Source organism: Thecamonas trahens (assembly GCF_000142905.1).
Source record: "Thecamonas trahens ATCC 50062 unplaced genomic scaffold supercont1.65, whole genome shotgun sequence".
Taxonomy (NCBI): domain Eukaryota; order Apusomonadida; family Apusomonadidae; genus Thecamonas; species Thecamonas trahens.
The window spans coordinates 1-11,811 of NW_013657615.1; the positions used below are offsets into that span (position 1 = coordinate 1).

At 62.2% G+C, this 11,811-nt stretch overlaps 3 protein-coding genes across 3 annotated transcripts in view; 1 reads left to right on the forward strand and 2 right to left on the reverse strand.

The window, feature by feature from the left end:
• Nucleotides 1-376: 376 nt before the first annotated feature.
• AMSG_10821 (sensor protein) lies at nucleotides 377-5,940 on the reverse strand (the record flags this gene model as incomplete). The annotated part of the gene is made up of 7 exons (XM_013897680.1): nucleotides 377-1,046; nucleotides 1,443-3,052; nucleotides 3,209-4,328; nucleotides 4,415-4,591; nucleotides 4,637-5,318; nucleotides 5,355-5,819; nucleotides 5,913-5,940. 7 exons carry the CDS (start codon nucleotides 5,938-5,940, stop codon nucleotides 377-379), a joined length of 4,752 nt encoding a protein of 1,583 aa, XP_013753134.1.
• A 539-nt stretch (nucleotides 5,941-6,479) lies between these two features.
• Nucleotides 6,480-10,755, forward strand: AMSG_10822 (Hcr2-0B; the record flags this gene model as incomplete). The annotated part of the gene is made up of 2 exons (XM_013897681.1): nucleotides 6,480-7,902; nucleotides 7,941-10,755. 2 exons carry the CDS (start codon nucleotides 6,480-6,482, stop codon nucleotides 10,748-10,750), a joined length of 4,233 nt encoding a protein of 1,410 aa, XP_013753135.1. The 3' UTR covers nucleotides 10,751-10,755.
• A 57-nt stretch (nucleotides 10,756-10,812) lies between these two features.
• Nucleotides 10,813-11,811, reverse strand: part of AMSG_12392 (uncharacterized protein) — a gene marked incomplete at its 5' end in the record, with an annotated part of 1,976 nt that continues 977 nt past the window's right edge. Inside the window, one exon of the mRNA XM_013897736.1 lies at nucleotides 10,813-11,678. Within this exon, the coding sequence (XP_013753190.1) occupies nucleotides 10,831-11,678 (848 nt within the window). The 3' untranslated portion in view covers nucleotides 10,813-10,830. The remainder of the gene's footprint in view (nucleotides 11,679-11,811) is intronic.

Below are 11,811 nucleotides of genomic sequence, written 5' to 3' on the forward strand. Positions count from 1 at the left end.
GCCAATGCTTCTGTCGAGGCCTTGTGCCTCAGAGAAGAGCGCAAGCTGGGGGGGGGAGGGGTGGTGGGTGGTGGGTGGTGGTGGACGGGGAGGGGAGGGGGTTGAGGGGATCGTGATGAGGTCGCCGAGAGAGAGTGTGTGTGATTGTGATCAGGTCGCAGTATGTGAGTGATCGTGATCAGGTCGCTATGTGTGTGTGTGTGTGTGTGTGTGTGTGTGTGTGTGTGTGTGTGTGTGTGTGTGTGTGTGTGTGTGTGTGTGTGTGTGTGTGTTTGTGTGTGTGTGTGTGTGTGTGTGTGTGTGATCGTGATCAGGTCGCAGTGTGCGTGTGTGCGTGCATGTGTGTGTGCGTGTGTTTGCGGGCGGGTAGGGGGGTCTACAAAAGCTGGTTGGCCACAACCGCAACAAGAACAATGCCCACTACATACAACCACGTCAGATCCACGCCGTCCATGTCCTCCACCTCGCCGCCTTGCCCACCATCATCTGGATCCTCCTTCTCCTCGGCTCCGTGCCCGACTCCACCAGGCAGCGTCTTGACCGATCGTCCAAGCGGAATGAGGCCCACCGTGTGCCGCACACGCTGCCGCTTGTCGCTCGGTGACGACGGCGGCCCAACAGACGAGACAAGCGACGACGACGCCACCATCGCTACCTGCTCGTTTGAATCAGAGAACATGCCTTCAGACAGTGTGCTGACTGAGCTCTCATGTTCAAACACGCTCGACTTTTTCGCTTGCTTGGCGTCACGGACTTGGCCGGAAAACAGCGAGCTGGCGTCGCTCGCTCGGCTTGCTGCCTTCATCATCGACCCGCCTTTGTGGCCTTCCATCGAGAACAGTGTCGAGCCCGAGTCCATCGAGTCGCCCGAAATATTTCTGCCCTGCAATTGCTTCACCCGCCTCTCGCGCGTCCTCTTCGACGGACTCGGCGACGAGACCTGCTGGTGATGCGACAGCACGTTGCCGGTAAAGAGCGCCTTGTTAAAGATGGTCCCTGAAGTCAGCGACTGCGAGATCCACGTCGCCGACTCAGACCCGTCTGCGCTTTGCATGCTCGAGCCGCCGCGGGGCTCGCGTTGGCTCGCACTGCAGCCCGCGCTACTTTCGCCGTCGCCGGTCTCGCAACAGCTGCCTGACATGTCCTGACCCACCACGGCGCTTCCATTCTTCTTCGTCTGCTCCGCCTCGTCTCTCGCCATCACCTCTCCTGCCTTGTCTCTGCCCTGGAGCGGATTCGCAGTCGTGGTCTGGCCCTGGCATTCATCCCCGTCGGTTGGAACCACCGTTTCAAGCCCATGCAGTGACCGCGAGTTTGACTTCTCCTCCAGAGGAGGCATGGCCACCAGAGCCACAGACGAGGTCAGCTTCTTCGACGCCTCGGGATTCCCACCCATTCGTCGGCTGGCCGACGGCCGTCCGCCACTCAAAGACAACGGCGACGACGACGATGACGACGACGTCCCGGACGACAGCGACGAGAACATAGCCTTGCTCTTGTTCTGTCTCCTCTTCCGCTTCCGCTTCTTCTTCCGCTTCTTCTTCCGCTTCTTCTTCCGCTTCTTCTTCCGCTTCTTCTCACCAGCTTCGTCCTGCCCATCCTTGTCTGGCTGCGGCTTCTCGAGGCTTCTCGAGTTCGCACTGGCGCGCGGCGATGCCTCGGATGATTTTCCATCGTCTGACATAGACCACGCGTCGTGCTCGCTCCCGACGTGGCCTCGCGACAGCGACGACGACAAGGTCTTAGAGCCACCACCCGACGCCGACGACTTGAACGAGCCCGAGTACGCCAGCCCCAAGTCACCAAGGGCAATCGAGCCCGACAGGTCCGATCGCACCGACCGTGCCCGAGACCGCATCAGCGCCATCCGCGCTGCTTCGCCGGCAATCGCCGACGCGTATCCACTCAACTCGCGAATGAGCATGTCGTAGAGCGTAGCGAGGACAAGTGGCTTGGCAATAAACCCGTCCATCCCCGCCATGAGGCACTTTTCCACCTCGTCCGCGTACACGGCCGCAGACATGGCCACAATTCGGGTGTGCCGCCCGTCTGCCGCCGCGGTCTCGGCCGCACGCACCTGCTGCGCCACCTCGTAACCTGAGAGCGCAGGCATGAAGCAGTCGAGCAGGACAAGTGAGTACGCGTTCTTGCTGATCCGCTTGACAGCCTCCAGAGGGTCGTCCACAAGTTCTGGCTCAAGCCGCAGTCGCGCGAGCATCAGCTTGGCTACCTCGAGGTTGGTCGCGTTGTCGTCGACCACAAGGACCCGAAAGACAGACGACGGCAAAATTGGAAGCTCGTCGATCTTGCTCAGGTCCACCTTACGCGTCGTCTGCGACAGCATGTCGGTCGAGAGCGAGAACGAGACAAGCGTCTCGTGCGAGGATCCGGCCTGCGCCAGCATCGCCATTGCGTTGCTGAGCATGTGCGGGAGGACTGGCCGCGGAAGCATGCCGTCAAACACCTCCGTCAGTTCGCCATGCATCTCGCACGGCCGCACAACCGCCACAAACAAGGTGTTGGTCGGTGGCGGCTGTGGCATCTGCTGCATCTTGGCCGCAAGCGCCCCGCCGTGAAAGCCCTTGAGCTCCGACGAGACCAAAATGATGTCAAACGCCTCAGCAAGCCCGCCGGCAACCTGTGCCATATTCTTGGCAACCGCAAGCATCGCCCCTGTCCCACTCGTCAACGCGGTCACCTCCATGCCCATGGCCCGCAGCATGTCACTCAGCGCATCCAGCTCCTCCTCGTCGTCGTCAACAACAAGAACACTGCTCGCACCGATCGGCGCTCGTCCCAGCAGCATCCGCGCGTTGATAAACGGTACACTCTGCTCGATGTTCTCCACCACGCACCCTTCCGGAATCGTCGGCAGCGACACCGACGCCGAAAACGAGGCAGTCATAGACTGGGAGACTGTGTCCGAAGCCGCAGACAGCCCAGTGTCTGTCCCGGTGGCCGAGGTCGAGTCAGAGACAGAGCCAAGCTCGGAGAGCAGCTCCGGCGTTGACAAGGCCACAGGTGCCACTGATGTTGACGAGATCGAGTAGATCTTGAGCGGTCGAACACCGAGTTGGTCTCTGCTGACCTTGCTGCACTCATCGCCTTCGCCGGCCTCCTCACCGCCAGCTCTCGCTCGCCAGCTCTCCCCGCTCTCAGCCAATCCCCGCAGCGGCGAGAGTGAGCCCGTGCTCGAGCTCGACCGCACACCAAGGAGCTCGAGTCCGACGGCAACCGTAAAGCAGGTGCCCTCGCCGAGCGTCGAGGCCACAAAGATCTCGCCGCCCATGGCGTCGACAAGCTTCTTGGAAATCGCGAGACCGAGCCCGGTGCCTGTGTGCATGCGGCCGGTCTCCGAGCCGAGGCTCTGCTGCTGGTACGGTTCAAAGAGGGTTGGCAGCCGGTCGGGTGAAATACCCGACCCGGTGTCGGCCACGGTGAGCGCGAGGACCTGGCGCCACAAATCGCCTTTCTCGCCGCTGCGCTCGGTCTCGCGGACCGTCGTCCGTAGCGTTACCCGCCCAGTCGTCGTATACTTGACCGCGTTGTCGACGAGGTTGGTAAGGACCTGCTGCAGCCGTGCTGCGTCGCCGCGGAACGTCGTGCCGGTCTTCAAGTCGACAATGACGTTGAACCGGACGCCTTTGTCATGCGCGGACGGCTCAAACTTGGCCGCAACACCCTGGAGCATGTCGAGCATGTCAAACGGAATGTGCTCGATGTTGATGCTCTCAGCCTCCATCTTGGAAAAGTCAAGCACGTCCGAGATGATGGCATGCAGCTCCGAGGCAGACGACTTGATAGTAGTGTTGAACTGCCGCTGTTCATCGTTGAGCGGGGTGAGCTGAAGAAGCTCGGACATGCCGATGACTCCGTTGAGCGGTGTCCGAATCTCATGTGACATCTTGGCGAGGAACGAGGCCTGCGACTTGGCAAACGACACCGCAATCCGCTCCATCTCGATCCGCCGGATGACAGTTGCCCGCAGCATGGCGTTCCTTGATCGCAGCTCGGCGGTCCGCTTCGCCACACGCTTCTCCAGCCGTGCCTTGAGCTTGTGCAGCTTGCGCTCGGCGAGCTTGCGCGAGCACACCTGCTGCTCGGCCACTAGCAGGTTCGCCGCCGTGATAAGCATTGGCTCCAGAAACGCTGCCAGCGCCGACGAGTAGCCCAGCGGCCGGTTGGCCACTCCGATCATGCCCACCACTTCGTCTCCGTGCATCAGGGGCACGCCCATGTACGTCGCAATAGCAGGGTGGCCCTCGGGCAACCCAGACTTGGCACGCCTCTCATCGGTCTCGGGCGAGTTGGCCACAACCGGCGCCCGGCTCGTCACCGGCGCCCAATGAGTGACTCCATGTCCTCAAAGAGAAACCCACCGCGCTTGCGCAGCTGCTCGTCGTGAAACGCCGACATAGACTCCGACCACGCAATGTTCGTCACCGCGCGCGTAAAGAGCACTTGCTTGCCCTCGTGCAAGATAACCTCGGCAATGAGGCCAAACTCCGAGTCGGTCACATCGAGCACGGCGTTGAGCAGCTCGCCAAAGACCACTGCCGGTGAGGCTTCGACTAGAAACTGGGTCTGACCCCTCAGGATCGCACGCGTTACCATCGGTCGCTTGCGTTCAAGATACCCTTCAGGGTCGTTGAACATCTGCGCCATGTCCTCGGCCGCCAGATTGTGCTCGCGGACCTTGAGCTGCGGCCACCAGTCGTCGTCATCGCCGCTGTTGCTCCGCGTCATCTGCGGCGACGTCGAAGCCGAGCACGTCTCTACCAGCGCCATCAGTGACGCGGGAATGACCGCTTCGCCCCGCGACCGCAGGTTCATCCGTGCCAGCTCGCACCGGATCTCGAACTGTGCCTCCTCGTCCGACATCGAGTCCCCACTGTCTGACGACACGCTTGTCGTGTGCTCGCCGTCCGACAGCAGGTCCAGCCCCAGTTCGCCCAGATCACACACATGCGGCGTCGGCATCTGATCCGAAGTACTGGAGCTCTTTGCAGAGTCGAGAAACTGCGGTGAGACGATGGGTGTCTGTGCGAGCAGCCTTCCGCGCGCGTCGAGCACGCCGGCCTCTTGCAGCTGCATGCGGTCGTTCGGCTCGAGATCACGGGTCAGCTCGCGCCCAATTAGCGACGTCGAGCTTGCGTAGAATATATCGCGCTCCTGCGAAGACATACGCAGCGATTCGCCGGCCAACAGCATCCGCAGCGCCTGTTCTTCCTCGTCGGCCTTGCTCTTGGACTTGGCAGACAAAATCTTCGTCGGCTCCTCCACCTTGTTGCTGCCCAAAGTCTTGGGACTCTCTCTGTCTACCAAGACCCTCAGATTCAGCGACAAGTCGCCACTTGAGACCATCGATGCCCTGCTCGCTTCCAACGACGCCCCGCTCGAGTGAAAGCCTGGGAAGCTCAAGCTTCCACCCGCCACCTCGACCTCGCTCTCAAACCCCGAGGCCGCAGCAAGAGCCACAGCCTCGGCAGAATCCGCAGCAAGAGCCTCGGTCTCGGCAGAATCCGCAGCAAGAGCCTCGGCCTCGGCAGAATCCGCAGCAAGAGCCTCTGCCTCGGCAGAATCCGCAGCAAGAGCCACAGCCTCGGCAGAATCAGCAGCAAGAGCCTCTGCCTCGGCAGAATCCGCAGCAAGAGCCACAGCCTCGGCAGAATCCGCAGCAAGAGCCACAGCCTCGGCAGAATCCGCAGCAAGAGCCACAGCCTCGGCAGAATCCGCAGCAAGAGCCTCGGCCTCGGCAGAATCCGCAGCAAGAGCCACAGCCTCGGCAGAATCCGCAGCTTCACCACGAGTCGCATCCCCTACCCCTTTCGCCCGCGCCGCGTCGTTGTTCTCCTCGCCGGCCAAAAGCCCATCCTCATCCTCATCCTCACCAGCCGCCCCATGCCCTCCACCTGGACACTCACTGCTTGCGGCGTCCATGTTCGGGGCCACAGCTGGTCCCTCCTCGTCCTGCCTGCTGTCTACCAACGTGGTGTGGTCGTCATGCTGCCAAGTCGCTCCCGCCGTCGACTGGCTGCCACCGCTCCCGCTCCGGCCTCCGCCAACCTCACCACCCGCTGATGCGTGCGACATATCCAGCACGTTGCAAACTCCCACCACTCGGAACCCTATGTGGATGTAGCTGGCTGGCTGTCGGTCTGTGGCTGTCGGCCCGGACTTTGGCCTGGCTGGCGAGTCGTGTTGGCCGCAAAGCTTTGCTCGGCTCCTTGCTCTGACCCGCTTTCACGGCTACCCGCACTCGTTTCCGGCAGGCGCGGTAAAAAAGTCCAAGCGCAAAGCCCGTGGTAGTACCGAGAGTGCTCGTCCCCAAAAATTGAACTTCCGCTGGCAGCAGCCAAAAAAAGCCGTGTGAGTGACCAAACGTTTGCTCCGATGGCACTACCCACGCTGTTGACAAGACAGGAGAGCCAACCGGGACACCGCAGAAGAGACGTTGGCGTACCACTTGACTAGCCACCATGACCTCGATTCCATGCTGCACCAGAGCGCCTGCTATCCTCGCTCTGCTGGCTGTCATGGTGGCGGTGACTGGTCAGACAGTCGTGGCTGCTGACCTCGCTTCTGAAGCTGCAGAGCTGGACGCGCTCTTTGACGCTCTCTCGGGATCGATGTGGACGAACAACGGCGGGTGGGAGGCGAGGGCCGGGTCGGCGGGTACGCCGGACGCCGTCTGCTCGTACTACGGCATCACATGCTCCAACACCTCGACCTCGGACGGGCTCACCCACGTCATCGCCATCACCCTCTCGGGCAACGCCATGGCTGGCACGCTCCCGCCCATTGCGTGGGACTTTCCTGAGCTCGTCACCCTCGACCTGACCGGCAACGTTCTTTCGGGCACGCTGCCGGCGGCGTGGGGCAAGATGTCCAAGCTCGAGCTGCTGCTGCTGGGTGGCAAGGCGGTGCCGTCCGAGTTCCTGCTCTCGTTCCTCTCGCCGGCCGTGCTCTACTTTTACACCCTTGGCTCGCTCGTTGGCTCCGAGCTCGAGGGCACGCTCCCACCCGAGTGGGGCGCGCTGAGCAATCTTCGTATCCTTGCGCTCAACACGGGAGCACGGACAACGGGCGGTTTTGCAGGCAGTGACATTCCACCCGAGTGGGCAGGCATGACCTCGCTCCGCTATCTCACCTTTGACTCGTCGGGCCTGGGCAACGGCGGCCCACTGCCGGCGCACACTCTCGCTGCCATGTCCTCGCTCGAGTACTTTGGCTGCAGCTACTGCGACTACTCGTCGATCCCCGAAGCCATCACCTCCGCGCCCAAGCTCCACTCGCTCTACCTGAACTACATGCCTATCAACGGACCACTGCCGGCTTTCATTCCGCGCTGGTCCGCGCTCCGCGCTCTTATCGTTGGCGCCGTGGGGCTGACTGGCCCGCTGCCCACCGACTGGTCCGCCCTCACCAACGTCCGCATCATCGTTCTCGCCGAGAACGCCAACCTCGTCGGAACTCTTGCCCCGTTTGCACCGCTTCCCGCGCTCGAGGTCCTCATGACGTACAAGAGCGGCATCACCGGCACGCTTCCGATCTTCACTTCGCCTGACGTGTACTTTCTTGTCATTTCGGGCCAGAGCCTCTCCGGATCGATTCCGCCGCAGTGGGGCGAGATGACCAAGATGCAGCAGCTGTGGATGGGCGAGAACGCCATCGAGGGCACGCTTCCGGCCTCGCTCGCCAACTGGACCTCGCTCAAGCTCATCGACGTCCGCAACAACCGTCTCACCGGCACCGTTCCAGTCGCCTTTGGCACCGCCTGGTCGCAGGTCGGCCGTTTTGAGCTTGCCCACAACAGCTTTACCGGCACGCTGCCGCCCGGCTTTGCATCCGTCACTCATGTCGACATTTCCGGCAACGCCTTTCCGGCCCGCTCGACGTCATGTGTGACTCGCCGCTCATCGACTCGGTCACTGCCGCAGACAACCTCTTTGACTCGGTGCCTGAGAATTGCAACATCTCGGCCATCACTATCGACTTGTCAGGCAATAACCTGCAAGGCATGCTCCCGGCAGGCATCGGCAACATCAAGGGGCTGCAGCACCTCTCGCTAGCAGGCAACAAGCTGACCTCGTCGTTTGTGCCGTTGTCGTGGGCCAAGCTCTCGCCCTCGCTCGTCAACATCGATCTCTCGCGCAACCAGATCAGCGGCGACGTGACCAACATGCTTGCCACCTTTCGTGACTTTGCCCGCCTGCAGCGGGTCGACATCTCGCACAACCAGCTTGTCGGCACCATGCGCGGCAACCTATTTGTCGAGGTCTTCCCTGCGCCGCGCAACTTTTTCCAGACCCTCGTCCTCATGTACGTCAACAACAATCAGATCACTGGCAATGTCCCTCCCTGGTTTGACACCGTGCCCACCATTCTCGAGTTTGACGGCTCGGCCAACAACTTTACCGGCTCGGTCGACACTCTCACCGAATCAGTCCAGTCTGCCAAGTTTGCCGACAACCCGGAGCTTGGCGAGCAGGACCGCATCTCGCTTCCAAGCTCCATTGTTCCGATCGAGCCTTTTGTTCAGCTCTCGGCCGACCAGCCATTCTCGTGTCCCTCGTTCATCGATGTCCGTCGCTCGCGCTCCAGCGTTGTCCTCGACCCGCGGTACTACGGGTACCAGCTGTGCAAGTGCGATCCAGGCTACTTTGGCGAGGCCGGCCAGTGCCGCTCTTGCGCTCCATTTGGCGATGCCGTTCGCTGCGAGGGTGGCCGCATTGATCTCGCCGACTTGAGCGATGGCTCCAACACGCTCGGCATCGACCTCTCGTCCTCTGCCACCGCAGCTGCAGCTTCGCATCCGGCCGGCTTTGTTTCGGCCGCCGAGGCCGATGTCGTCCCCAGTGGTCCCAATTGGGGCGGGGCCGTCCCGCACCGCGCCAACCTCACCATCCAGCCCAACTACTATGTCGCCGGCTACAAGGACGACGGAACGCCGCTCATCGACGAGTGCTACCTCATCGGCATCGACGAGTCGAGCTGCAATCCCGAGGCCAAGGATCCGTTCGAGTGTCGCAACGGCTACCGCGACCGCCTCTGCTCGCGGTGTGAGAAGGACTACTACCTGCAGGGCCGCCGGTGCGAGGCGTGTCCAACGGCGACGCCCATCGTCCTTGCCGCCCTCTACGGCGCGGTCTTCCTTGTGTGGTACGGCATGAATCAGACTAACAAGAAGTCCGTCTTCTACGCGCCGCTCATCAAGTCGCTGTTTGTCTTTCTGCAAACCTCGGCCATCCTTTTCTCAGGCTCGTCAGCCTTTGTGTGGCCGTCGTCGGTGACGACGGCCTTTGACTCGGTCTTTTCGTGGACCTCGTTCTCGTTCCCTATGCTGGCGTGCCTCTCCAACTCGAACTCCAAGTGGGAGCTCTCGTTCTTTGTCTCGCTCTTTGCGGTGCCTGCGCTGTTTTTCATCCCGGCCATTGGCTACGCCATCTTTGCCGGCCTCTCGGCGGTGGTCGACGGCGGCCTGTTTGGCCGGAGCGAGCGCGACTGGCGGTTCGGCGCCATCCGGACCGGCCTGGCGGTGCTCAACCTCGGCTACATGCCGATCACGGTGAACATGCTGGTGGCGCTGCCGTGCCGGACGTCGTCGGACGGTAACTACTACCTCTGGGCTGCGCCGTGGATCGAGTGCTCACGGTCAAACTCGGACTGGCTGGTCATTGTGGTGACCGGAACGATCATGACCATCTTGTATGGGCTCGGCATTCCGTTTGCCTTCTCGCTTCTCCTCCGCTGGCGGCGGCGGTATCTGCGGTCGCTGCCGCCGGGCATGGGCGAGGCCGATGGGCACTGGTTCCAGTTCTTCTACGCGCCGTACCTCGAGCGGTCGTTCTGGTTCGAGCTGGTCATTATGGCGCGGCGGCTGCTGGTGGCCATCATTGCGGTGATGCCTGCGACCAACCCGCTGGTACCGTTTGCCTTCTTTACGGTCCTCATGGGCGCGCTTGTGGTCCAGTTCACGGTCAAGCCGTTTGTCCACAACATCATCAACTGGCTGGAGATCCTGACGCTTGTGCAGCTCATGCTCACCTTTTCTGTGGGCCAGGTCTTCTCGTCGGACGTGTACACTACGGATCTGAGCTTTACGGCAACGATTCTGGAAGTGCTCGTCATCCTCACCAACGTCTTTGTCGTTGCTGCGTTCTTGGTGGTGCTCCTGTGGCGGCTTGTGATGACGCGGCGGCGTGGTCCCAAGACGTTTGCAGTTTCGATGTCGTCGTCGGATGAGACAGGCGCTCACGTGAGCGTGGCGTCGTCGAGGAGCGGGCGGTTCAAGATGCACGACGTGCCGCAGGCTCAGCCGCTCATGACGGCACCGCTGGTGGGCGGCTCGGGCGTCGAGCTCCCGCTCATCTCGCGGGCAACCGACCGGCCGACGACGACAGTGGCCGTGGGGCGGCGGCCGCCGTCTGCGCGCGACACGCCGTCGGTGTGGTCGTCGAACCCGACCGTGGTAACAACGATCGGTCAGGGCAACGACATGAACCGGCCAGAGACGGCAGGCAGCTCATCCTCTGACTGGTCAACCTTTGACGGCGTCAGCTCGATGCTAGACTCGGACAAGTCGAGTGCCGAGGACCATGCAGCGACCTCGCCTGCACTCCCGGGCTCGGCGCGCCGCATGGCCACCAAGTTTGAGGACTCGGTGGGCACCGTGCCGCGGCTGACCAGTTCTGTGTCGACGGCGCCTGCCAGGGCGCAGCAGCCGACGCCGCTGCTGCCGATGTTCTGAACATTACACAGTTAGCGCAGCTTGCGGTCACAGCTCGAGGTGGAGAGGCATGCGAGGAGGCAAAGAAACAGGCACAGCATTTACTCGGCCTTGATGGGCTTGGCAGGGCCAACGGCGGAGAGCTTGCCCTCCTCCTTGTCGCGACCCCAGCCGAGGATGAGCTTCTCACGGATGACAAAGAGCATCCAGGTGATCTCGGCGATGGAGACAAAGCACCAGATGGAGGCCTGCTCCTGGAGGTTGTCGGTGACCCACGAGGCCATGTAGGGGCCGGTGAGGAAGAGGAAGGCACCCTGGATGATCATGCCGCGGAAGATGACCTTGAACCAGGTGGAGCGGTCCCACTTCATGACAAAGAACGGGCCAAACATAAGGAACGAGTGGATGGCGGCGCCGGGCGTCCAGTAGGTGGGATCAGACATAGGGACGGACCAGGCAAGGTGGTACTTGCCCGAGTAGGTGCAGAGCTTCTCGCCGCGGAGCCACTCCGAAGTGACGCAGGCGTTGGCCGGCGGGGTGAGGCCGGCCCACTCGCCAAAGGCCGAGGTGACGGGCTGGGCCACCGACGCCGGGTTCCACTCTGCCATAAAGTAGCGGGCAAAGAGCATGCCGCCGCCGAGCAGGCAGAGGCGCTTGATGATGTCGTACTGGTAGAGGTACTTGGGCGCAGTGGTGAGCGAGGCGTTGATGACGTGGGTAAAGTACGGCTGGAGGCAGATGTGCAGGAAGCCAGCGAGGGTGAGCCACCGGTTGATGTCCGACTCGCAGTCGTCAATGTAGAAGTACTGCACAAACTGGAGGGCCTCCATGGTGAAGAAGAAGAAGATGCCCGACGCCAGCGCCGTGTTGGACGTGCGGTAGTAGACCCACGCCGACGACGCAAGGCCCATCAGCGCAAAGGCCCCGGACATGGGCTGGTTGAAGCACACTGTTGCATGCCACGAGGAGGGTGGGGGGGGAGGGGAGGGGAGGGGTGAGTGTGGATGGTTGCGGATGCACAGTCTGGTACGCCGGAAGGGAAGGGGTAAGGGGACGGGGTGGAGAGGGGGGGTGGACGGCAG